At 46.8% G+C, this 24,293-nt stretch overlaps 5 protein-coding genes across 6 annotated transcripts in view; 1 reads left to right on the top strand and 4 right to left on the bottom strand.

Annotated features, from left to right (window-relative positions):
- The window catches only part of surf4 (surfeit 4), a 6,448-nt gene extending 3,206 nt beyond the window's left edge, over positions 1-3,242 (bottom strand). The window contains exons 1-2 of the mRNA XM_083670174.1: positions 3,104-3,242; positions 472-658 (exon numbers count right to left, since the gene is read on the bottom strand). Coding sequence (XP_083526300.1) covers positions 472-658; positions 3,104-3,151 — 235 coding nt within the window. The 5' untranslated portion in view covers positions 3,152-3,242. The remainder of the gene's footprint in view (positions 1-471; positions 659-3,103) is intronic.
- Positions 3,243-3,860: 618 nt separating this feature from the next.
- Positions 3,861-6,402, bottom strand: LOC310804821 (uncharacterized protein). Its single transcript, XM_083670173.1, has 2 exons — positions 6,303-6,402; positions 3,861-6,182 (listed from the first exon to the last, which is right to left on the bottom strand). Exon 2 carries the CDS (start codon positions 6,129-6,131, stop codon positions 4,278-4,280), a length of 1,854 nt encoding a protein of 617 aa, XP_083526299.1. The 5' UTR covers positions 6,132-6,182; positions 6,303-6,402; the 3' UTR covers positions 3,861-4,277.
- Positions 6,403-7,215: 813 nt separating this feature from the next.
- Positions 7,216-9,730, bottom strand: surf2 (surfeit 2). 2 transcript variants are annotated; one of them, XM_083670857.1, is made up of 6 exons: positions 9,400-9,730; positions 9,023-9,174; positions 8,557-8,660; positions 8,057-8,245; positions 7,654-7,787; positions 7,216-7,322 (listed from the first exon to the last, which is right to left on the bottom strand). In XM_083670857.1, the coding sequence occupies exons 1-6, from the start codon at positions 9,400-9,402 to the stop codon at positions 7,230-7,232; spliced, it is 675 nt and encodes a 224-aa protein (XP_083526983.1). In that variant the 5' UTR covers positions 9,403-9,730; the 3' UTR covers positions 7,216-7,229. The 2 variants fall into 2 exon arrangements, with proteins under 2 accessions (XP_083526983.1, XP_083526982.1); XM_083670856.1 differs by having other exon boundaries at positions 9,392-9,728.
- A 320-nt stretch (positions 9,731-10,050) lies between these two features.
- Positions 10,051-12,036, top strand: bbln (bublin coiled coil protein). Its single transcript, XM_083669528.1, has 2 exons — positions 10,051-10,367; positions 10,713-12,036. The coding sequence occupies exons 1-2, from the start codon at positions 10,289-10,291 to the stop codon at positions 10,937-10,939; spliced, it is 306 nt and encodes a 101-aa protein (XP_083525654.1). The 5' UTR covers positions 10,051-10,288; the 3' UTR covers positions 10,940-12,036.
- Positions 11,887-24,167, bottom strand: ciz1a (cdkn1a interacting zinc finger protein 1a). The gene is made up of 16 exons (XM_083669527.1): positions 24,073-24,167; positions 23,279-23,550; positions 22,920-23,047; positions 22,330-22,526; positions 21,993-22,113; positions 21,677-21,764; positions 21,033-21,121; positions 20,374-20,546; positions 18,603-18,821; positions 18,203-18,333; positions 17,991-18,084; positions 17,140-17,253; positions 16,890-17,045; positions 16,448-16,526; positions 14,933-15,054; positions 11,887-14,745 (listed from the first exon to the last, which is right to left on the bottom strand). Exons 2-16 carry the CDS (start codon positions 23,464-23,466, stop codon positions 14,131-14,133), a joined length of 2,514 nt encoding a protein of 837 aa, XP_083525653.1. The 5' UTR covers positions 23,467-23,550; positions 24,073-24,167; the 3' UTR covers positions 11,887-14,130.
- Positions 24,168-24,293: the final 126 nt, after the last annotated feature.

Genomic DNA, 24,293 nt, shown 5'->3' with positions numbered 1-24,293 from the left:
TTGTAACATTTAAAAAATGTAATAGGCATCAAAACCAAAGGTCATAGCAATGCTATGATTGTGTGAGTGCAATGTGTGTGATTAAAATGTGTGAAAAAAAAATAAACTAAACAAATAATAATAAGTCAGTCAATATAAGTGTATCAATACGGTGGAATATACAGTACCAGTCAAAAGTTTGGACACACCTTCTCATTCAATGGTTTTTCTTTATTTTTTATTATTTTCTACATTGTAGATTAATATTGAAGACATCAAAACTATGAAGGAACACATATGGAATTATGTAGTAAACAAAAAAGTGTTAAACAAACCAGAATATGTTTTTTATTTTAGATTCTTCAAAGTAGCCACCTTCTGCTTTGATGACAGCTTTGCACACTCTTGGCAAGGTGTGTCCAAGCTTTTGGCTGGTACTGTATATATAGATAAATCAATAGATCAATAAATAAATATGATCAATATTCTCACCCAGCTGTCCGACAAGGTTGAGCAGCACGAAGCAGGTAGCCAGGAAGTAGCCGCAGCTCCAGGTGGCCTCTATGTAGTCCCTCTGCTCGTTCCACTGGAACCACATCCTGATGCCATCCTCCAGGAAGGTGCTGATTAGACACAGGCGTGCCAGGTGAGGCAGATACTGCTTCGTCACACGCAGGAACTGGGAGGGGAGAGGGGGGGGGGACGGGGGACGTAAGGATGTAGAGGACATTAATTATACGACAGGGATGGGGGAGAGAGAGGGGGGGGGGGACGTAAGGATGTAGAGGACATTAATTATACGACAGGGATGGGGGAGAGAGAGGGGGGGGACACGTAAGGATGCAGAGGACATTAATTATACGACAGGGATGGGGGAGAGAGAGAGGGGGACATGGAAGGATATATAGGACATTATAGGACACAGGGACGGGGAAGAGAGAGAGAGAGAGATAATGTGCACTTTGAGATTATTCTTGTATGTCATAAATTATTATTATTGGGATATATAAATAAAGTAAATAACCCTTTTCACTATTTCAATAGAGATTAGGTTACTCATTGAAATGACTTGATTATTTCCGATGCTGGATGAAGAAAACAGTTTCAGTTTCTTCCCCATGGGAATGGGGCTCACAAACAAGTTCCCTGCCTCTCACTGACTCCGGGACTTCCACTCCCCCACCACCCCACCCTGTCACTCACTCACACACACACACACACACACTCACACTGCACTGACAGTTTATATTTATTTAAAATTATTCTAATTGATAGTGTACATGCCCCATACCCATTTCACAGCCTCTAGCCTCATTGCCACTTAGCCTCACAGCCTACATCATTTATTGTTTTATTTATTTATAACAGGCTATATGCCACACACACATCTGCAGACCTTCTCCAATAACAATAGTATAAAGTAAAACATTAAAAAAAAAAGAGTTTTTAAACAAAGTATTAAATATCCAAATTCATAACAGGAATATGTTCTCCTGCCCGCATCTGCCCTTTGTACCACTACGAATGAAATAAACTCCTGCTATGATCAAGGTACCGTGTTTCATAACGTCGGCCTACACTGCTCTAGATTTACATCAAAACTCCCCCCCCCATCTGTGACCCAGAGCCTAGAGAGGGACGGCCTACCTGCTGCCCCTCCCACCCAAGAGTCCACATCAGCACTCGGCAAGAGCAGCCAATCACACTTCAACAACTCCCACATGGGAGTCCTGAATGGGAAGGCCAGGCAGCCAATCAGAATAGACCTGAGGGTATTGTGATAACCTGGAAATGGGGCAATACTGACTATAGCCTATATTACTACAACACAGTGTACAGTGAGGAATATCCAGTCCTCCCTTGTTCAAGTATATTGTTAAATCTCACTGAACTTCTCTCTCCTAAAGGCAGAGAAAACCAGGTAACAATAATGTACAAGAAAACAAGCTATCTACCAATACTAACACAAAAATACTATCAAAGTACACCTGTCTTGAAATATAGGCATAGTAAGTTCCTGTCGACTGAAATATAGCACTATAGTTGTCATGAATATAACTTCCTGTCTCGTAGTCAGACAGGGCAGCAGCTCTGTAACCTGAACTACGGGGTTCTCAACGTGGCTCCCCTTATAGACCTGAGAATTCCAAGGGGATTGGAATTCAGTTTCATCCGCAGTGCAGGCATCTAATGCTACAGTAGCCTACACTACCGGGCACGCTGAAACATAGGCTCAACGTTTCTCCCTCCCTACAGATCTCTTTCTCATTCATTCATTCATTCATGCTCACACACACACACACACACACACACCCCTACCTTTGTATAAAGACTCAAGAATGGGACTCTTAAGCCTACATACTGTGGACCTACAGACTGCAGTACAGCAGTATGCATTAGAAGAGATGGAGCAGTTGAGTTCATTAGAACCACATGTGTAAGGAGAGCACAACAGGGGCACTGCAAAAAGCCATCGCCTGTTATTTAGCGATGCATAAGCCCTCAATACTATTGAGCAATCACACTACCATTTCACAGTGCGATCAGGACTCATCGCATAGGAATTTCACAAATGACTTGTCTGCACAGAAGAAGAGCATTTGATAAATCACGTATTCAATAACGGCACACAGATTGCAGGCGTTCAATAGTGAGAATGAGATCAGATGCTGCCCTCTGCCCTGATTGTCAAATTGGCAGGCCACCAGATAACCCATCAGGGAGTTTTGTGTCGTTGTCAAAGCACGTTCACCAAACGATTGCTATCTAACTGTACTAACTAGTGATTTTCAACGAATGTGACCTGGCAGCTCTGCATGATGTCAGTTGGCTACCAACGTTGGGTGATTGAGGCGTTAGCTAGTCAAGTTAGCTAATTGGACATTGTTGAATCTGCTTGCTAGCTACAAGTGGGGGGAGGACAAAATGTTGATCTTTCCAGGGCATAGCCATTTTGTGCAGCTTTAAGCAACCGCAGCCACACTGGTTATTTCACATCTTTGCGAGCTAGCTGGCTGGCTAGGTAGCTAGCTAGCTTGACTGGTCGTGAAGGTGCGAGCAGTGCTACCGCATTCCCTGCTAGCTAGTTATCGGCAAATCACAACCCTGACAAAACGAAAGTTACCTGGTCCGCAAAATCTTCGGCTGTATTCATGAGATCCTCCTGCCCCATGTCTTACGATATTGAGGCTTATTCTATACGTTAAAGATGTCAAGTGACTTTTCTCTATCTTAAAACTGTTCCTCCACCGTTATTTACTTGGAACAGTTCTTGACAGTTTCAATGGAGAAGGCCGCCTCCGCCCCACAATGCTTCGCGCAGCGCTGACAGCCCCCCTAGTTGGTCCGTCGCGACCGCTGTTTGCCACGTATACTGATCCAGGGGCTGTCGTTCACACCTTGTTTACTGTTTTGCCCATGTAAACAAAACAGCAAACAATTACAGAGAACATTCCTAGGTATTATATAATATGATCTAGTGTAGACTGCAGTGAGTCAAGCGTTTAAGTAGCATGACAGAAAACAACACAATGTAAACAGTCTTCTAGCATGCCACATCACATAACCAAATGTATCAATCATATATTCTACCATAAAAAAAAGATAAAGAAAAGAAAATGCATTCTCATGCAGATAATTTAAAGTAATGCGGCTCAATTGACCTAAAGTTACCCTAGCACCAAGTCAATTTCCTGTATGTGCAAATATACTTGGATCAAATAAAAAAAGAATTCTGGTTCTAGAGTGGACCATGCATGTTCTCTGTACAATCATGTTGCTTGATAAGGAAATATAAGCCTTCATTCTATCACAACAAAAACAAACCCAGATATAATCAGTGCACTTTTATTATACTGTCTATGCAATAAGAGAAGGTCTGCAGAAGAGATGGCAGTGAGGTAGTGGATAGAAACATGTAATGAAATCAAGAGTAACATTGAACAATACTTAAAAAAAACAACTAAAAAAAAACATTTCCAACTTATGGTTTCAAAGTGATGTAGTCTAAATACATATCAGTTACTTACATGTCAGTTATACAAAAAACAGTAGCAAAATAACTTGAAGAGAAAACAACACTTCATTCAAAGGTTTGTTGAACTAGAGTGCAAATAAACTATGTAGACAGATCATCTTTCACTAGCTGCCTGTCTATAAATTAAACAAAATCAAAATCAATAAGGCCTACTTTTTAAAGTCAAACATTTCGCGGCCTCAACCAAATTTGGCACAGGTCATTTCACACACGATCGATTTTTCTCTCCCTTTTAAGTCAGCGTCACAGAAACATCTTGTCACTATGACGGCTCCTGTTTGACTTTGTGCACTGTTCCAGTCGAGCTGGGTCCTGAGCTGACCCCATAAGTATGAGTCACCACAAACGGAAGGTCAGCCACAGTGGCTTTCAGGGAGTCTGTGTAGTTGGTCTTGACCATCCAGACCTGCCGTCGGACCGCCACAGAGGCCGCCATCACCCTTCCAGAGAGTTCCGCCTGGTGCGAGGACAGCTGGAGGGTAAACTGACCAATGAGCTTCAGCTCGTTCAGGACAGCCACAAAGCGATGGGCGGGGCCGTCCTCCGTGATCTCCACCAATAGCCTTCTCTGGTAGTCCGACAGGTAGCGCAGGTAGTTGGCCGTCTTGGCGAGCATACCGGCAGTTTGGTACATCCTCTCCACCAGGGTCTCCGTGAAACGCCATCGCTCTGCCAGGGCAGACGCCTCCTTGTTCTCCGTGGGCTTCACTGCCTGGAAGATGGCCGACATGAAGCAGTTGACCTGGGGCATCTGGTCGTAGGCCGGGGACTGGCAGTCATGGAGCTTGTACATATTGGAGAACAGCTCCCTGTAGGGCTTGGAGCTGGCCGGGTTGGGCCAACTGCTCTGGACCAGGTCTTCAAACTCAGGTACCATGGTGGGATGTGGTGGGCCAGGGCTGCCTGGTGTGCTGGGGAAATCTATGCCGAGGTACTCCGCAGCTCGGGCTATGAGGCTCTGGAGCTCCTTAGTGTCCAGTAGGCCCTCATCTGACGGGGAAACATCCTCCCTGTCCCCTTCCCCCTCTCCATTGCTGAGAGGCCTGGAGGCTGAAGAGATGGAGGAAGGCTCTTCTTCTTGCTTCACATTGGTATGGGAGATGGATTCAGTCACCAGCTGCTCACCCACTGAGCCAGACACGTCTTCCGGCTCCGCCTCCTGAGAGGAAGTGGATGCCTGAGGGACAGAGGCATTAAGACATACAGTTTGGGCAGGAATGGGGATGGGATAAGATACAACCGCCTCTGCAACACCTCTCCTCTCCAGAGCCTCGATGCGCTTCTCCAGAACGGCCCACTGGTGCTGGACGGCCTGCTGCTGAGCCTCCATTCTCTGCTGAACCATCTCCACCAGCTCCTCGTGCCTCGTCTCTGACCTTCCCCGCCGCCATGACTCCCTCTGGGGCCTCCTCCCCGTGCCGGAGGCGCAGGAGGAGTCGTCATCAGAAGACCAGTAAGGGGAGGAGGACGAGGACGAGGGGGAGCGCCTGCGCCGGCGTCCACCGCCACGGCTCCGCTTGGACCGCTTAGAGCAGCGTGAGCGGCACGTGGATGGAAAATGGCGTCTTTTGCGGGAGCTGGAGGTCAGCATGTGAGAGGAACCGGAGTGGCTCATGGATGGGGTGGAGTCCGCTGACTGCTGAATGGCCAGCTGGGATAGGAAAGTCCCCTTTGTGTTGCTGGGATTGGCTACTGTCTGGGCTGGGGGCGGGGAGAGGATGGTGAGGATCACGGGCATGGTGGAGGAATGGGCAGGAGTGGGTGTGAGGAGCTGAGAGGGGGGCATCATGATGGGGATAGGGTGAGGGTCCGACTCCGGTTTGGGTTCTTTGATGGGGGCTGAGGTGGTCTCAGGCTTGGGCTGAACTTCAGACTGGGCCGCTTCGTGCTTCCTTTGCTGGCTCTCTCGATGCATCACTTCCTGGACCTTAGTTAGGCGGTTGATACAGGTGCTCCAGTCCATCTTGGCGCAGTGAGGGCACTTTCCATACTCCAGCACGGCCTCCTTGGCATGCTGTATACCCAGACAGTGGAGACAAAGCTCATGGGTGTCTTTGACAGGAATCTTATGTTTACGACAGTCACACCATGTGAACCTTGGGGATGAAGTTGCCATGGTGAACAGCTGGGTGGGACACAAGATCCGAGGGCGGTGTTGCTGGCTCTCCTGTAACAAGAAGAAACAACAGTTAGCCATCGGAGGTCAGACATGTCTGGCAGCGACATATTTTAAACACAAGCACCATATACAAACTAAATGTTAAATCATTAAAATCCTCAAACAAACCTAGAGAGATTTAAAGTCTCGACTCCTTCACAAAAAGTGTTTATAGTCACAATCAAGTGCTGTCAAGACTCTTTAGGGTCTAAACACAGTCACGTATAACATGCCATATGGCGGGCATACGATCAGTTCAATTCAATTGAAGCGGTGGGAGACGGTGAGTCACCGATACACGCAGATATTACAAATTAACACAATTTGCGTAATCATATTTACAGAACACTACAAAACAAAACCCACACAAACACACGGGGTATGCAGTATACATCTGAATTTACATAATGAGAAGAAGCTTCCTTCTTTGTGTAGTTCCCTCCCCCATTTGTTTGTTGACGTTTCGACCAGAGGAAGACGACACTGGCAAAACAACAAACATGCATCGGAAAAAAAAATCATTATTTAAACCATAAGCAATAAAAACACATCCACACTTACCCAAGTGAATTTGACAAGATATACTTTGTGAAACGATTAAAATTACGATCAGTAAAGATGGTAAGGATGCACAGGACATGTGGTGAGCTGTCTTCCTCCTCCTACATTACTCGATACGTCATTATCAGTGCGACAGGCGCTTACAGCAAAGATGTTAGAGCAACAACAAGATCCCAAGATGACATTTTCAGTCTTCAGTCCTTCCAAGATACCAAAGATGTGAAAGTATGATGCTATGATGAACTTTACAGTCTTCGTAGTTTGATGAAGTTATATTGCAACATTTGCACCGCCAGTCTATGGGACGCTGTAAATCTGGAAAATCCTTTTCATGCAAAGTCCTAATCATTTGTATTGATTAGACACACAATTGATTTTCTCTCCCATGCTATTAACAGTAAGAGAGCATTTCCATTCACAAATGAATCACAGTAATGACAATTACATCAACCATATCTAAGAATGACAGCATAACACAGAGAAATATATGATTCTTTATTTTCCATTTGTAACTTTTCCACTCTTCTTAAAACCTTTTCTTTTCCCGTGGTGATTCTTGAACTTCTTCTTGAAGCCATCTCCCTGAACCTGTAGGGGATAGAGATAGTATAATTCCGTCAGGACCTTTTCTTCCAATCTTTTTGACTGCAGAAAAAAAAGTCACTGTTTTAAAATATGTCGACACTGGTTCAAAATAGGCGAAGCGCTCCTTTACTATTTTCAGCTGTAGAACATCAACACATAAGCTGGGCCAGGGGTGTTACACGTCATGAGAGTACACAACAAACAAGGAAACAATCAAACGGATCATATAACACTCTATTCATGCACAGACTTGACACGCAAAACCTGTTTGCTGGAATATCATTTCATTTCATATGACTAGAGTAACAGTGCAGTAGGTGTGAAGCCTGCTGACCTTCTTGCGCTTCTGTGGCACAGCTGGTGCCTGTTCAACCTCCATCTTCTCATCTTCATCACCATCAGTTTGAAAGTCATCCTCCTCCTCCTCCTCGTCCTCCTTCGCAGGGCTTTTCAATGAGAATAATGTCGCTGTAGAGAGAGAAACCTTCTTTACTTTCCAAAAACCCTTACTTGCCATTACTACAAATATTAACAGAACCACAACACATAAACAAACACAAGAGACATCCGCAACAGAGGTGGTTCAGTCAGTGTCAGGACAAGCTGAGGCATCAGGCTTAAGCTCAGCAGGCTAACACAGTCTTGTAGTGCTTTTTGAGACCGAGGTTCAAACCCAGTCAGTCACCATAACTACTTGTGTGTTACAGGCTGAATGACGAGAGGTACTTAGTACTGACTAGGGTAGAGGTCACTCATGCTGTCCTCTGAATCGCTGCCCGCCTCGTCACTGTCAGCGGGGACCCACATCGCGCTCCCTCGCTTGGCGTGGCGCCCCCGTTCGCCCTCCTCTGATCCTCTGTCTCTGGGCTTCTTCTTTTGGAGGGCGGCAGGAACATACGCCACCCCCTGCTTCATACACTCCTCATCTAGGGCAGAGATTAATGTAGCCAATATGTTATACTGTATACAGGTGGGTAAAATAATACAATCTATTGAAAAACCATAGATATCTGATGGACAGCATGTGCAGTCTCTTATATCAGTAAGATGAAAGTGTAGTATCTTTCCAAAGCCACTATCAAAGAAGAACATCTCTGGTATGACACCCTCTCCATCAACAATTGAAGTGGAAGAAGACCCTTCGAAGAGGATAAGCGGCATAAAATCATACATAAACTGTTGTAACACAACTGCTACAACAGGTGGAGAGAAGGACAGTAAAACGTAATGTACTGACATTTCTCGAGCGCCCGCTTGAACCGTGTCCCGTTTACATGCCGCAGGACATGGTGTGGCAGCCGGTTGAGGTGTCGGAGGGTCAGCTTGCAGAAGAAATGGTTTCTGTAAACCAGATATTAATAAGTTACATTGACATGTCGACCATTCAGATGCATAACAATCTGTCCTTGAGAGAGAGAGAGAGAGAGAGAGAGAGAGAGAGAGAGAGAGATCATTTGATAGCGATCATGCTAGCGAAAAAAATAGAGCGTAAAAAAAGGTTGTTTTAAATTAATCAGTAGTAGGGTTTACATTTTAAGAGAAGAGATTTGAACTTTGATGGAAATTATAGCTATTCAGAATTTCATGCAAGCACGGATGGGTGCATTGAAAGCAGACCTGATGAAAACATCCAGACTTGATGCTAGAATACCTGCGGTTCATAATAACATTGTACTGGTCTATGGATACATTGGTTTACTTACGGTTGTTTCGTACTAGGCACCAGATGCGGCTCATATTGGCTGTAGTCGAACTGTGCATCAGCGCTAAGTTTCTGATATTTCTTCGCTTTAGTGAAGTTCTGGAGCTCTGTTAGATTGCATGGGAAGTCATGTTGATTGAGCGTGCATTTGACCTGCAGCAAAGCAAAGGGGGTGAGAAAAAGGGCAGGAAATCAGACGCATTCACTTGATATAAGCCAACACAAACATAACCTAGGTAGTTCACATCATTCGGACGCCAAATCAAAGACCATTTTGAACAGTGCAGCTGTCATTAGCTGTTACAGCTAGCTAGCTCGTTATTTTGCGAAAAACATTGAGGGAAAGCTCATCATAAGCTAGTGAACTAACCCTTTTACCATCGTCCGTAAGTTGAAGAAATGGGTGATTCAGAAGGAACGCTTTGATTTCTGCAGGAAGGTCCTCCATGGCCTAGAAATAGTAAATAAATAGGCTAAGGTTATTTAAATTTGCAAGCTTCCCCCCTCCTTCTGCTGGTAGTGGGATCCACCACGTGGGACCGTGCGCAGATGTTTTATTTTCTGCTGTTTCATCTGATCATTTAGCGCCGTCTGTTGTTCAGGACAGCAATGTGCATTCTCTGGTGGCAGTTGACAGAGACAAACCAAAAAAATAAACACATATGGTTTATCTGTCAAGATAATGTCGACCAGTTTGCATTAAGCATGTTCTTATTGAAAACATTGGGAAGCTCAGAGGTTTTAACAAAGATATCACAGATATCGCACAGATCTTCCACCCCATCACATGATGAACTGATTATTGGACTACGCAACTGCCTGCACTGTAAATTGTTCGTCATAGCTATGCATTTTTTGTTAATCTATATGCATGGATGTCTGTTTTCTAGTTATTACAAGTGTATGGAATTTTAATTCTAAATGAATTTTTTTTCTTAAGTGTAAATAAATATGTATTTGGATATTGCGTTAAGGCATCGCCTTGGGCAGCCTATTCCAATATTGTCCTCAGTCAGCTGACCGTGGCAGTGTTACATATCAAACAAAATGCAATTGAGCGATCGAGTCCTGCTATGCTGTATTTGACTACTCTGCGATTTCAGCAGCAATCCAAAAGTATTTGAGAAATGTGCTGATGAAAAATAATAGTAATGCAATACAAGTCATCGGCTGTTGATAACTACAACCACAGTTACAGAGCTAGCTAGCCAGCTTACTCATCCGTCTGATTCATTGTAACTTTTGAAGATCATTCAACGTCAACAATATGTCTGGACCAAATGGAGATCCCAACATTTCAATTAATGATGGTATCATCGACGATGAAGACGAATTCAGCGAGGAAGGTATGTAGCTCATCGTTATAGATGCAATCTGGAAGATTACCTTTAGTCTCTCACTGAGAGTGACACCAGCACCCAATATCCGCTAACTTGTTACTTTACCTTGTCTTTTCAATCAATTTAAACTGTGCAACAAGATGTTATTCAGAAGTAGTTGTGTGTGTGTGTGTGTGTGTCCTCGGAGATTTAACTCATTCAGAAAATATTCAATTTGCATGCATACAGTTAATTTCAGCCTTGTGGCCTGTAAAGCTGCCAGCCTGTCAAATGTGATTACTAATGTCAATTTAAACACAGACTATTCATTTACATCATCTTTGTTCTCTTATCTCATTCCTCCTTTGGCAGAGTATGCAGCCATCAACACCATGCTGGATCAAATCAACTCCTGCTTGGATGACCTGGAGGATCGCAATGATTCTCTGAATGGCAAACTACATGAACTTTTGGAGTCCAACCGGCAGACCAGAGAGGAGTTTAGGGCCCAGCTGAGTGGTGCAGGGGAGCAGCCACCGCCTCCAGACCAGGACCAGGACCCCTCAGCACCAGCGGAGCAGGGAGGAGAGTCTGTGTGAGGGTGGACGGGGACGGGGGTGGGGGGGGAGACGTAGATGGACTTACTGTACTGGACCTCTTCTCATACAAATCCTCAACAACATTCCACCTCTGTATCAGCTGAGGCTGGTGGAGGTATAAAAAAAGAGGACGGGTCATTGTAATATAATGAGCCTGTCCTCTGATTTATCCTTCCACTGCTCTGTAACTATATGAGCATCTGACTCTGTCCACCAGCTCCAGGTCTCTATTGAAAAATGTATTTGATCTCAATGAGACTAACCTGGATAAATCAAATAAAGCTGTAGTTCAGGCGAAGTAGGTCTTGCTAGAATGACGACACCTGTGGTAAGACAATGCGTCTACCCTTGTGTGTTCTCTCCTGTGTAGCTTCCGTCCATTGTCAGCTGTTTCAACACGGTTCCTGCTGTGTTAAAGATGAGCCTGAAGCTGACTCCCTCCATGTTTCAGTCATTATATATGGGTTAAACCTAAGCCTCTTTCAAAGAAACAGAACATTTAGAAAGTCTCTGGCTAAACTAACTTAGCAACTAGTTCTGTGGGCTTACTAACACAGTCAACACAGACAATGTATACCAATGTATGTGCTACTTGTAGGCTATACATGCTATCCTCAACTTCTCCTGTGACAGATGGTATTCCTCCCTTCCTTGTACAGTCTAGGTGGAAAGCATGCAGAGTGAGCTCATTGACACCAGTGATGATGCAATATTCAGAGCAATCGTGTGTAAATCATATCTATACGTTTTTTCTTATGTAATGTGCAGTAAGAGACTGTGATGTGTTGTCTGTTTAGTTTCTATTTTCAGTTTTCCTTGTACTGTATATGTATATAGTGAACGTGTTAGTATCAGAGTGACTGTTGAAACACAATTCATAAGAACTAGCTCTTAAAAAAAACATTGAAGATTAACATCGAACATGAAATAGATGCAATAATCAGTGAGGCAATGCCAAATATTTTTTTATTATAAATTAAAACGACCCCCAATACAGAAAAAATACATGAAACTTCCAGCTGCTAAAAAACATCACTCATTGTTTGTTCATCTTGGTTTTGTCATTTTTGTTGAATAAAAATACATTAAGAAACGTACAGTTTTGTTTGAAATGTTATTGTTTCCATCCTTTCCCTGGTTCTTTCATAATTATCCAGTGGGACAAAGAGCCAGATATACAAGACGACCACCATAGAGAATTAACTCGTTTTCATCATCTTACAGTACTGGACACCTTAACGCTGTCCTCAGCACAGTCAATTGAACTACAACCACTGGCTATTTACCGAGAGAGAAGCATGAAGATAAACTACATTTCCCTTCATGTTACTTTAAAGAGGATAGAGAGAAATAAAGGGGCGATACATAACTTGATCACTTCAAAAGAAACATGCCCTGTATTCAGGTAGAGGGATGGCATCGCCCCTGGTCATAAAGGGTCCAATCCTAACTCATCGTTGTGAAAATTTCCCATTGAGCTACGCGTCCGGATCTGGAGTTAGGATTCCGCCCTAACCGTGATTCAAGCCCAGTGTGTTAAAGCACAAGGGAACGTGAAAACAACAATGCAACTTCTAAAGGTGGGAAACATGAGGATGACTGCTCGTTTTCACTCCAGGGAAATGAAAGACAATGATAGACATTATCAGTGAATATATTATTTAAAAAAAAAAAAAAAAAAAAAAAACATGACTCCATACATCACCGATGAAAATATCAACTAGTCGTTGTACATGAAGATCGAGTCCTAACTCAGGAGAATGAGAAGGTGTGAACACTGAACTTTGCATAAAAATGTTTGTCCTCGCTGAGAACAAACTATGGCAAAGAGGATGATCTGGTCGAGGCCAATGCTTTCCTTCCTATCTGAAACACGTATGGACAGTTTTGCGGTCTAAGGACTGAGAAGGTGCAATCTGTAACTCATTTCAAGTTAAAAGCACTGAAACCTGCAACTGTTGGTAAACCGTTGGAGGTGGAGGATCTTGGGAGAATATAACCGTTTATCTGGGCCAAATATTTGTACGGTAGTAACCTTAAACTCACAGTTGCCTTCAGGGAAATTTAAGTTGCAGACTGCACCTTTAAGCTGCACTGAGTGTGACAACGATCAATAACATCAGAGTTGCTGTAAAAAGCAGCTACATTCTAAGGCTCACTAAAAGCAGCAGAGGCTTCCCTACCTTTGCAGAACTGCTACTGGTTTTCCTAGTTCCTAGTCCAGTCATGACAAAAGCAGTATTAGAGATTCAGTTAGAAGTGTCTTCAGTAGTAAGAGTGATGCAGGGGAAGCAGCAGCTCTGGGCCAATCAGAAAGCAACTCAGGGCTCCTCTGAGCAGGAACAGGCCAATCCGTTGGGCTTTTTTCCCTCTTGGAACCCTCCCTCTGACCAATCCCCTCCCCTGCCTGCTTTAATAAATCTCAAGAAATCTCCAGAGCAGAAAGAAATGTCTACACAACAATAAAAAGACAGTTAGCACTTCAACAACGCTAGGATCATATCAAGGTTCTTCATCATCAACAATTACTCAACATTCAAACCAAAAGTACTGTTTTACTTTTCAATCCCCCCCCCCCCCTCCCCTCCCTCAAAATAGTCAGGTTAATAGTTTCCTGCTAAAAATGCTCCATCCGGTCCCTTGGAGCCAACTACAGTACATTCTAAGTCTCACTAGAAGTTTGAGTTTTTGTGTTAGCCTTGTGGAAAATGCTATACCTCCTATGGCCTGTAGGACTCAGTACTGTGTGTGTTATGGAGCTAACTAGCTGGCTAGCTTAAAACAAGACAAGGTGGTTGTGCTGTAATGGACCGTCATTTCCACTTCCCCCCACCCTTTTAACACTTTATGACCCTAACTTGTCAACAATTCCCCATAGTTCTCTCCTCTTCAGTGAATGCCCATCAAAAATACAACTGGATCTAAACGTACAGTAACTGTGGTTGTGGTGTTGTTCCGAAATCTACCAGCGAACCCTTCGGAGGTGTGGGTTGGAGGACCAAGGGGCTGGGAGGGTGCCCTGGTCCTGGGTTTCACCTCAGTCTATTGGTTCTATAGAAGAGAGGGGGGTGGAAGGGACCCTGTCCCCAAACTAATGTACCCTGTGCTAGGGTAGCCATTGTCCTGGTTATCATCTCTTTCTCCTTCATCATCATCTCCGTCTCTTTATCTCTCTCCTCTCCCGCTTTCCGTCAGCGTTTCCGTGCCGCCCTTCCTGACCTCCTCTTGGGTGCTGCTTTAGCCTTGGCGGGGGCCGGAGCAGCTGCTGCAGCGACCGCCACCTCGTCCTCTTCCTCCCCCTCCTCTTCCTCCGCCTCTCCCGTGACTGAGTCTGGGTTGGAGGCCGGGTCCTCTTTTATCTCTGCTGGGATCTGCTGGTCTGGGGAGGCCTGGGACGCCTGGGTCTGGGTCTCCTGTAGGGGGGTGGTCTCCCTCTCTGGGTCCTGGGTGTGGCTGGATGTGCTGGGGTGGGAGTCAACGCTGGTGCCAGGGGGGTCCACTAGGGGGGGTGAGGTTAGAGCCGGTAGGCGCCCCCCCCCCTCGGGGTCAGGGCTGGGCTTGGCGGGCTTCAGCCTGGCGAGGGAGACTTTGGGAAGTAGGAGAGGGGGGGACTCCATGCTGGAGGCGTGATCTTCCACCATCGGCACCGTCGGCACCGGCGTCTTGTGGTCCTGGTCGACGTCACGTCGCTCCGCGTCTGCGTCCAGGGTCACCTCTCGACCCGTAGAGGAGGGTAGCGCTCTGGTTGCGAGGGATCCTGTGGGTTCCCCTGCTCCATCCTTCTGGCTGAGCAAGGCCCTGTACTTCTGTGAGGGGAGACACAGACCAGACACGTAGTATTTAGCTAACAGCAAATGACTGAAACTTTACAGATATTTCACACCCATCAACATTGAATTGAGGGCTAATGGACACACACAAAAATAAATTGATAGATGATAGATCAAAGGGGCGATAACAGCAACAGTAAACAGAACGTTTCTTCCCACCAACCTTGACGTTCTCAAAGTGTTTGAGGGACTTGCAGTGGGAGTGTCGGGCTGACGACTCAAAGTGGTAGAACTGGTGACAGAGACGACACAGGAAGCCAGCTGCTGGCACCACAAAGCTGGAGCCTAGGAGAGGGGAGGGGAGGGGAGGGGAGGAGAGGGGAGAGGAGAGATGGAGAGGAGAGGAGAGAGGGGAGGGGAGAGGGGGGGAGGAGAGATGGAGAGAGGAGAGGAGAGGGGAGGGGAGGGGAGGGGAGAGATGGAGAGGAGAGGGGAGGGGAGAGATGGAGAGAGGAGAAATGGGGAGAGGAGAGGGGGAGGGGAGAGATGGAAAGGAGAGGGGAGGGGAGAGATGGAGAGAGGAGAAATGGGGAGAGGGGAGGGGAGAGATGGGGAAAGGGGAGGGGAGAGATGGGGAGGGGAGAAATGGGGAGAGGAGAGGGGGAGGGGAGAGATGGGGAGAGGAGATGGGGAGAGGAGAGGGGGAGGGGAGAGATGGGGAGAGGAGAGATGGGGAGAGGAGAGGAGTACAGAGAAGACCATTTACAACACGATGGAGGATGTTAAATGAGACATGATGAAATCATCATAAATAATAAATCCATGTATATGTTGCATGTTTAATGTCTTTTTTAGTGGGTGCTATACACTCACTGAGCACTTTATTAGGAACACTATACTAATACTGGGTAGGGCCTCCTTTTATTAGGAACACTATACTAATACTGGGTAGGGCCTCCCTTTATTAGGAACACTATACTAATACTGGGTAGGGCCTCCCTTTGCTCTCAAAACAGCCTCAATTCTTTGTGGCATTGATTTCCAAGATGTTGGAAACATTCCTTTGAGATTCTGGTCCATGATGACATGATTGCATCATGCAATTCCTGCAGATTTTTCAGGTGCACTTTCAAGCTGTGAATCTCCCGTTCTACCACATCCCAAAGGTATTCTATTGGATTCAGATCCGGTGACTGGGAAGGCCACTGAAGAACACAGAACTTATTGTCATGTTCATGAAACCAGTTTGAGACGACTTTTGCTTTGTGACATGGTGCATTATTGTGCTGGAAGTAGGCATTAGAAGATGGGTAAATTGTGGCCAAGAAGGGATGCACATGGTCAGCAACAATACTCAAATAGGCTGTTGGCATTCAAGCGATGATTGATCGGTATTAACGGGCACAAAGTGTGCCAAGAAAACATTCCCCACACCATTACACCACCTCCACCATGAGAAGGTGTACAGGTGTTCCTAATAAAGTACTGAGTGAGTGTACATTGGTAGTGATGAGCTCTTTGGGTGTCTAGAAACCACTATATAAATGCAATCAATTATTCAAACGCAATCCATCACCATCTTGTGTGTGCACTCAAATGACTGATTTAGAATGTTGCCGTTGTGAGATTCGTTGTGTGAGTATTGTGTGGTTATTTGAGTGGTATTCATTTGTGTTAGAAATGGCACTAATTGGTTGTGGTGTGGTGAAAGCTTGCCCCCTGGTGGTGGGCCACTCACCATACACAGTGTCGGGGTCATACTCCTGGTGGTCCTCCAGGTCCTCCAGGGACACCTGCGTCTGAGGGTGCCACCCCTCCTGCAGGGCACAGGAGACGTGTGACCAAATACATACAGACAGAACAATACCAAACACTGCTAGAAATGGAGGTATGTTGATTTGGGGCCATCAAAATGAGGGAATGGATGGATGGATGTGTGTGTGTGTGTGTGTGTCAGACCCATCCCTGCGCACTCCCTGTAGAGACTCCTGTAAGCGAGGCGACAGTTTGACTACACAGGCTGTGTGTGTGTGTGTGTGTGTGTTTGTGTGTATATGAGTGACAGAGAGCAAATGAGCAGAGGAGAGAAAGAATGGGAGAAACAGAGAGAGAGAGACAGAAAAAGAGAGAGAGAGAGACAGACAGAGAGAGAGAGAGAGATGACAGACAACAAGCCTAACCTGTCCATGGGAGCGGCCTTGCCCGCTATCTTCCCTCCCCTCCTCCCCCTCCTCTTCCTCATCGTCCTCCTCCTCTTCCTCATCAACAAAGTAGTTATCTGCGTCCATGGTAACCAGGTCTGCCATGTGTGCCTCTGGTCCACCCTCTTCCCGGAGCTGCAGAGAGAGGAGGAGAGATTGGTTAGTGAAAGGACACACACATACACACACACACACACACACACACACACACACACACACACACACACACCTTGTCGACTCTCTGCTTGTGCTCCGTTGTCTGCATGTGCTCCAGGAACAGACGGGCGGTCTTGAAGTTCTTCTTGCAGACGGTGCAGGAGGGGCTGGAGGTCCGGCAGGCCACCTAGAGGGAGGGGGGGGGGCAGGGACAACATCAGCACCCTCTCAAAACTACCTGCTACACTCCAAAGAGATGTTGAAATCAGATGAACGATTCTAAACGAGAAAAATAAGTTCCAGAAGAAACTTTGTGGGCTTCCAAAGTATTATTTTGGTTGCGGAAAAGGTTTAAAGACAGACAGACAGACAGACAGATAGATAGATAGATAGATAGACAGATAGACAGACAGATAGACAGATAGATAGATAGACAGATAGATATGATACATAGACAGATAGATAGATAGACAGATAGATATGATACATAGACAGATAGATAGATAGATAGATAGATAGATAGATAGATAGATAGACAGAAAGATAGATGCTGGGATAGATGAGTTTGTGGTCAGGGCTATGGCATGTGAGGTTAATAATGTGCTGTTTGCTTGTCTGAACCAGTTAGGGTTAGGGTTAGGGCTAGGGTTAGGGTTAGGCTTAGGGCTAGGGTTAGGGTTAGGGTTAGGGCTAACCCTATTCGTGCTGTTCTCACTGTCGACAGGGGGGTTGAGATGGTAAACTCTCTCCTCAAACTGAAATACCTCCCCCCTCACCGCCCGCGCCATCTGATGGCTAGCTTGTCAGTGGCGTTGAGCTGGTTAACGTTGCCGGGGTATTCCGGCGCCGGGGGTCCCGTGTGTTGGTGTGACAGAGGAGGGATGCAGGTGTGGGAGGGGGAGTGACAGCGCTGGGGACATTCACCTTGTGTTCCTTGGTCCTGCGGTGGTCCTTGACGGTGCAGGTGAAATGGGTTTGGCAGGTGGCACACCAGCGCTGCAGGCCCGGTCTCTTCTCTCTGTGACACGACACGACACGACACACACACACTTATCTGTCTCTGTAGCTCTTGTAAATATATGTATTTGTGTGTGTGTGTGTGTGTGTGTGTGTGTGTGTGTGTGTGTGTGACTGACCCGTCCCTGCGTCCTCCCTGTAGAGACTCCTGTACGCGGGGCAGTAGGGTCACCAGACAGGCGTTACTCATGTGTTGAATCTCCATCATCCTCTGCTGGTGGATCAGACCATTCATGTGACTCTGGAAGTTCTACAGAGAGAGGAGAGAGAGAGGGGGGGATGGGGGGGGAGACGAAGGAGAGAGAGATGAAAGGGGGGACGGGGGGGAGAGAGAGAGATGAAAGAGGGGAGGGGAGAGAGGAGAGATGAGAGAGACAGATGAAAGAGAAAGAGGGCGGAAAGGTTAATCAGAAACCTGAAAGTGGCATCATCTAAAAAGATCAGAGTCCATACAGCAGCACATTCTCTACCCCCTAAGTGAGTGTGTGTGTGTGTGTGTGTGCATGCACACACTCTTACCTGCTGGTTGTGACAGGTGATATTGCAGATGTAGCAGTAGAACTTGTTGACGGCCTCTGCGGCCCCCTCCCTGCCCCCCTCCCTGCCCTCCTCTGACCCCCCTGGCCCTGCCCTCGGAGTTTCCTCTGCCGTGCCGTCCTCCAGGGATGTGGCGGGGGTACACTGGCTCTCACCCCCCAGCTGGACAGAGGCTGGCAGGGCAGACACCCCAGCCTGGACCTGCTCACACACACAGAGGGGACCAAATATAAGTATTGAGTATGTACTTTTAATATCGTAGGAGAGATGTCCAGGAGAGATGTCCAGGAGAGATGTCCAGGAGAGATGTCCAGGAGAGATGTTATTGCTTTAATTCTCACCATTGCACCTACAATACCCTCAACCAGGTGTCTATTGAGCTTTACACAGAGGTACACTACACAGCCAAAAGTATGTGGACACCCGAACATCACACCCATATGTGCTTGTTGAACATCTCATTCCAAAACCGTGGGCATTAATATGGAGTTAGTCCCCCCTTTGCTGCTATAACAGCCTCCACTCCTCTGGGAAGGCTTTCCACTCGATTCTGGAACATGGCTGCGGGGATTTGCTCCCATTCATTCCACAAGAGCATTAGTGAGGTCGGGCACTGATGTTGGCATCCTATCACAGTGCCACGTTGAAAGTCACTGAGCTCTTCAGAATGACCCATTCTACCGCCAATGTTTGTCTATGGAGATTGCATGGCTGTATGATTGCTTTTATGCACCTTAATAGTCCTTCCTAAAGACCTCTTCACCTCCACTACCCCCCCTGTACTAACCGTAACCCTTGAGACCTCTTCCCCCCTGTACAAGTTCTCTCCTGTCAATAAATAATTTAAAATAAATAAATAAATTTTAAAAAATGCCTTCCGGCATTGTTGTGTGTGAGCATTGATTACTTTGTCTTATGATGACTGTTGGATAGATGATTCACTTACTTAAACAAATGTATTTGTTGTAAGTCACTTTGGATAAAGGCATCTGCTAAATGCCATAAATGTAAATGTAAATTTTTTTAAGCAATGGGTGTGGCTGAAAAAGTGTTGAACAATGTTAGAACCACCAGTCATTCTGGTAGCGCTCAACACAAGATTAAAAAAAATCCACACTCATCAGATGATGTGATAACAATATCCTGCATTCTCAGCCGCTCCTTACCACTAAGCAGGGTTCTCCCCGGGGTTTTCGTGGCGCTGGGTTGCATTATCAAAACCCGACTTGTGTTTATTCATGTCAAAATGCGCAACAAAAAAAAAAAAAAAAACAGCTGAAACGCTGACTTCACTGAGGAACGTTGTAGCGCTTTCGGTTTCGTTTTGAAAAACGATGTCGTTGACGATCAAAGACAGTGATTCTATCATTACTAAATGTACAGTTACATTTGAAATATGAACAGAGTGGCGCTGCCAGGTTCACAGCGTGGCGCAGAGCTGCTCTTCCGTTCCTTGGGGAGAATCCTGACTAAGTCTCCTCACAACACAAAGTAAAAACTAAAAACTTGCGGCAACAATCTTCTCTTAAGTCTTCCAGTGTCGGGGCGCTTAGTGGCGTAGCACACTAATGCGTTTACCACGTAATCGCAAGCTTCCTATCTTGCATGTCATCCCTCCTCTCTCTCTCTCTCTCCCATCCTTCCTGTCAATCTCTACTGTCTCTATCCCAATAAAGCAGATATGCCCTAAAAAAAAACATATATATGTATATAAAAAAAAAAGTCTTCCGGTGTCCCAGAAGCCTCCGCTCACCTCGCCCGCTCTGCTCTCCTCCAGGGCCACGGCGGCCTCCGGTCCAGCGGTGACCCCCCCCTCCTCCAGCGCCTCAGCCGCCTCTGGTCCTGCCGTGCTCCCCCCCCCCTCCTCCATGGCCACAGCTGCCTCTGGTCCCGCAGTGCTCGCTCCCTCCTCCAGGATGACACAGTCTGGTCGGGAAGAGGGGGAGGGAGGGTGGAGAGAGAGAGAGAGAGAGGGGGTGTGTGTCAGGGGACAGATGAGAGATTGGCAGGACTAGTTCAATACAGCCACTAGAGGAAAAACCTCAACTGAAGCTCTTGTTGCTGTGGGAGTGTTTTGGGAGTGTTTTGGGAGTGTTTTGGGAGTGTTTTGGGGGTGTTGGGTAAGGGAGCTGGCCGCACTTGATGATTTCAAATCAAGAGACTATGAAGCTCCAAAAGTGGAGTTGGTGATGCATCTCGTCAGAATGGTGGTATGATATAACAGGACATGAGATCTCTCTCTCTCTCTCACTCCCCCTCACTTTCCCTCTCTTCCCCTCGCTCTCTCACCTCATTTCTATTAAATTCTATAAATACAAATGTTAACATCAATCGCCAAAGCAGAATAGGCAGTGAAAGGATACAGGAGATTAAATGAACCCCCCCCCCTCTCTCTGTCTCTTTCTGCCTCACCTTCTGTCTGGTCATCCTCAGCTGGACTCTTACACTCTTCAATCAGGATCACGTCTGCTTCTGGAGGCTGCTCACTTGGCTCTCCTGACCTGAGGGGGGGGGGGGGGGGGGCAGATAGAATCAGAATTCTTTTGTTTGGCCAAGTATATTCGCACATACAGGAAATTGACTTGGTGAGGTTGGTGCATGGGACATAAAAAACTATATAAAAAACGATATATAAGCAAAAAATTTACAAAATAGAACAATAAAACAATACATTTTGTAGGCTATGCGAGGCTAAGTGGCAATGAGGCTAGAGGCTGTGAAATGGGTATGGGGCATGTACACTATCAATTAGAATAATTGTAAATAAATATAAATTACACTCTCAGTGCATTGTGTGTGTGTGTGTGTGTGTGTGACAGGGTGGGGTGGGGGGAGTGGAAGTCCCAGAGTCAGTGAGAGGCAGGGAGCTTGTTTGTGAAGAAGAAGGAGAAGAAGAAGGGATAGATAGAGAGAGAGAGAGAGAGAGACAGAGAGAGCGGGATGGAAAGTTTCATAAGTGTCCGTCAAAATCAGACGGGTCTCATCGTTCAGTCATCTCAACATTGTGATATCAAGTTCATTCTCGAGTCCTTGTTCCTCAGAGTAGTTCCATTTACCCCTCCGTCCGGGCCTTCTTTGGGGTGGGCTCCTCCGGCGCCGGTCCTGCGGGCTGGGAGGCTCCATCTGGCCCTCCCACGCCTCCATCTGTGGGGAGATGGTAACACAAGGAGATGTGACGCTCTACTGTACCAAAGACCGACTACCTAAACACCCCCCCCCCCCCCCCGCACACACACTTCAAAACACAAACGCACGCGTGCAACACAGTACACACACTTCAAACACGCACTCACATACACACCTCAAACACGCACTCACATACACACTTCAAACACACACGCACTGTACACGTCTCTGCGCTCCTCCTCCTACCTTTGACAGCCTTGCCGTTGGCCTCCCCTGTGCTACTGCTCGCTGCAGCTTGTCCCTCCGGGGCCCCCGTAGCTCTCTGCTCACTCTCCCTCTTCCTGTCTGGCTGCCGCGAGGCATAATCCTGTACAGAGGGGAGGAGACATGACAGCGACTGTTCTCTCGACCATCGACAAGAGTCTTGGACCATGTGATTACACCCCATCATGCAGTGTAATGTGCTTTATACAAGATCGTTCAACAACAAAACTAACGTATTACAATGAGACTTCTCCCTCCACCACCCTCCCCTGGTACACAGGCTTCCTGTTTCTTCATAGGTCAATAAAGTTGTAGTTACGTTGTTGTTGGCGGCGGCGGCGGTGTTGTTGTTGTAGTAGCGCGCATGCGGGTGGTAGTGTCTGGCAGGGTAGCCCATGTGGGGGGTCTTGATAGCCACTCCCATAGGAACAGGCCCCAGGAGAGAGGACCTCGCCTGCGCGGAGAAGAACTGGGAGAACTGCTGTCCGCCCATCGCAAAGCCCCGCATACTGCCAGCTAGGAGGGGCAAGGAGGGAGGAGATGAGGAGGGGAGGGGAGGGGAGGTGGAGGAGGAGGGAAGGGAGGAGAGAGGAAGGGAGGTGGAGGAGGAGGGAAGGGAGGAGAGAGGAAGGGAGGAGTAGAGGTGGAGGAGGAGGAGGAGGAGGGAGGGGAGGTGGAGGAGGAGGAGGGAGGGGAGGGGAGGAAAGGTAAGGTGAAAATTGCTTTTGTTTGGTGATGGGGTGATCCCGTCATATATAACAGGAATATTGCACGAGGACGAATATTGCACGGAACGAGGAAAGGTATCAAACACGTGTTTGAAACCGTTCCTTGTTCCATTCCATGCATTACAATGCCATGTCCTCCGATTTCTACCTCCACCAGCCTCTCCTGTTCAGCCTCTCTTACCCTGCATCTGTTGCATCAGCAGGGCTCCCTGTAGCATTGGGTTGGGAGCCAGGATGGTGGTCTGGGTGGCCTGACACAGGTTAACCATGCGGGGAGGAGGCTGGGCCTGATTTGGTACAGGCATGGGCCTATTCAACAAAGTGGAACAGGCAGGGTTGTCAATATGTGCTATGAACTTGCGAAAAGGATTTCAAAGTAAAGTTGTCAAATAGTGTGTGTTTGATCATTAACACAACATATTGAGCATTCATATGAATAGGCTACAACCACTGTGGCAGCTGACCACCGCTAAATATCAAACAGACCACTGCATTCACAGCAGTAGGCCCGTTGATCCCCGACCTCGAGTTCAAACTCACCGTCCTCCTTGATGGTGATGATGGGGTACATGGTGCGATGGTGGCGGTTGAGGCGGTGGTGGAGGGGGCGGCGGCGGTGGAGGCGGCTGCTGCTGGAATAGTTGCTGAAGCTGCCGCAGGTGCTGATGAAACTGTTGTTGTTGTTGTTGCTGCTGCTGCTGGTGGTGATGGTGGTGTGGATTAAACATCCCGGCGTGCGGTTATTGTCGTTTACGTATCCGTGGTGTTTGCAAATTAGCCGGTTGTTGTTGTTGTTGACACGACCTCCTCAACTGAGGGGAAAAAAACAAAAGCGTTTGATAATCTGATCCAAATTAAACCTCTTATGCAGCGATGATGCTGACTTGCATGATGCACATCTCTTAGCTAAAACAACAATTCGCGATCTTACAGCTACGACTCCGGCTGACGACGTCGTTGGTGCTCCTACGAATAGCTACACCATACTCGGCTAGCTCTATTTAGCGACTTGCAATATTCAACGATCGATTGTCAAGTGACCACATCTCTTTGAAACTTAAAATGCCCCCCCGGCTATGCTAAATGTGTTTGCTACTCGCTTCCACAAAAGCCAGCTAAGCTAAGCACGCTAGCGAACAATGTAACCGGGCACAGAGACAAGAGGGCTGTCTGCGTTAGCAGCGGCGAGAAAGCAAGCTACGTTGAGTTGTTAGCTTAGCCTAAAGAACAGCTAGCGTGCTCGTTACATCTCAACTCAAACGCTGCCATTATATACGATTTGTAATCAATGCCACATTCATTAAATAGATGCATTTATTCACAGCGTGACCTACTTTTCAAGAGAGAACCCCTTTGAAAGTATTATTGGAAGTAAGCTACTGTACTGAGCTGGCAACGGTCTGCATTGTAGCCTGTTGCGTTGGTTGTGCGCACCTTCTAGCTACCGGTTTTTACGCGGCGACGCCGCAATCTGCGCCTCTCGTCGCCTGGGAGGCTAAACTGCACATGGCGCCGATTAACCGATTCAGCACCATGGACAGATCAACACTCACTG

This window comes from Argentina silus (genome assembly GCF_951799395.1).
Source record: "Argentina silus genome assembly, chromosome: 5".
Classification (NCBI taxonomy): domain Eukaryota; kingdom Metazoa; phylum Chordata; class Actinopteri; order Argentiniformes; family Argentinidae; genus Argentina; species Argentina silus.
The sequence above is the reverse complement of the archived record's forward strand: the minus strand, read 5'-3'. Positions and strand labels throughout refer to the sequence as shown.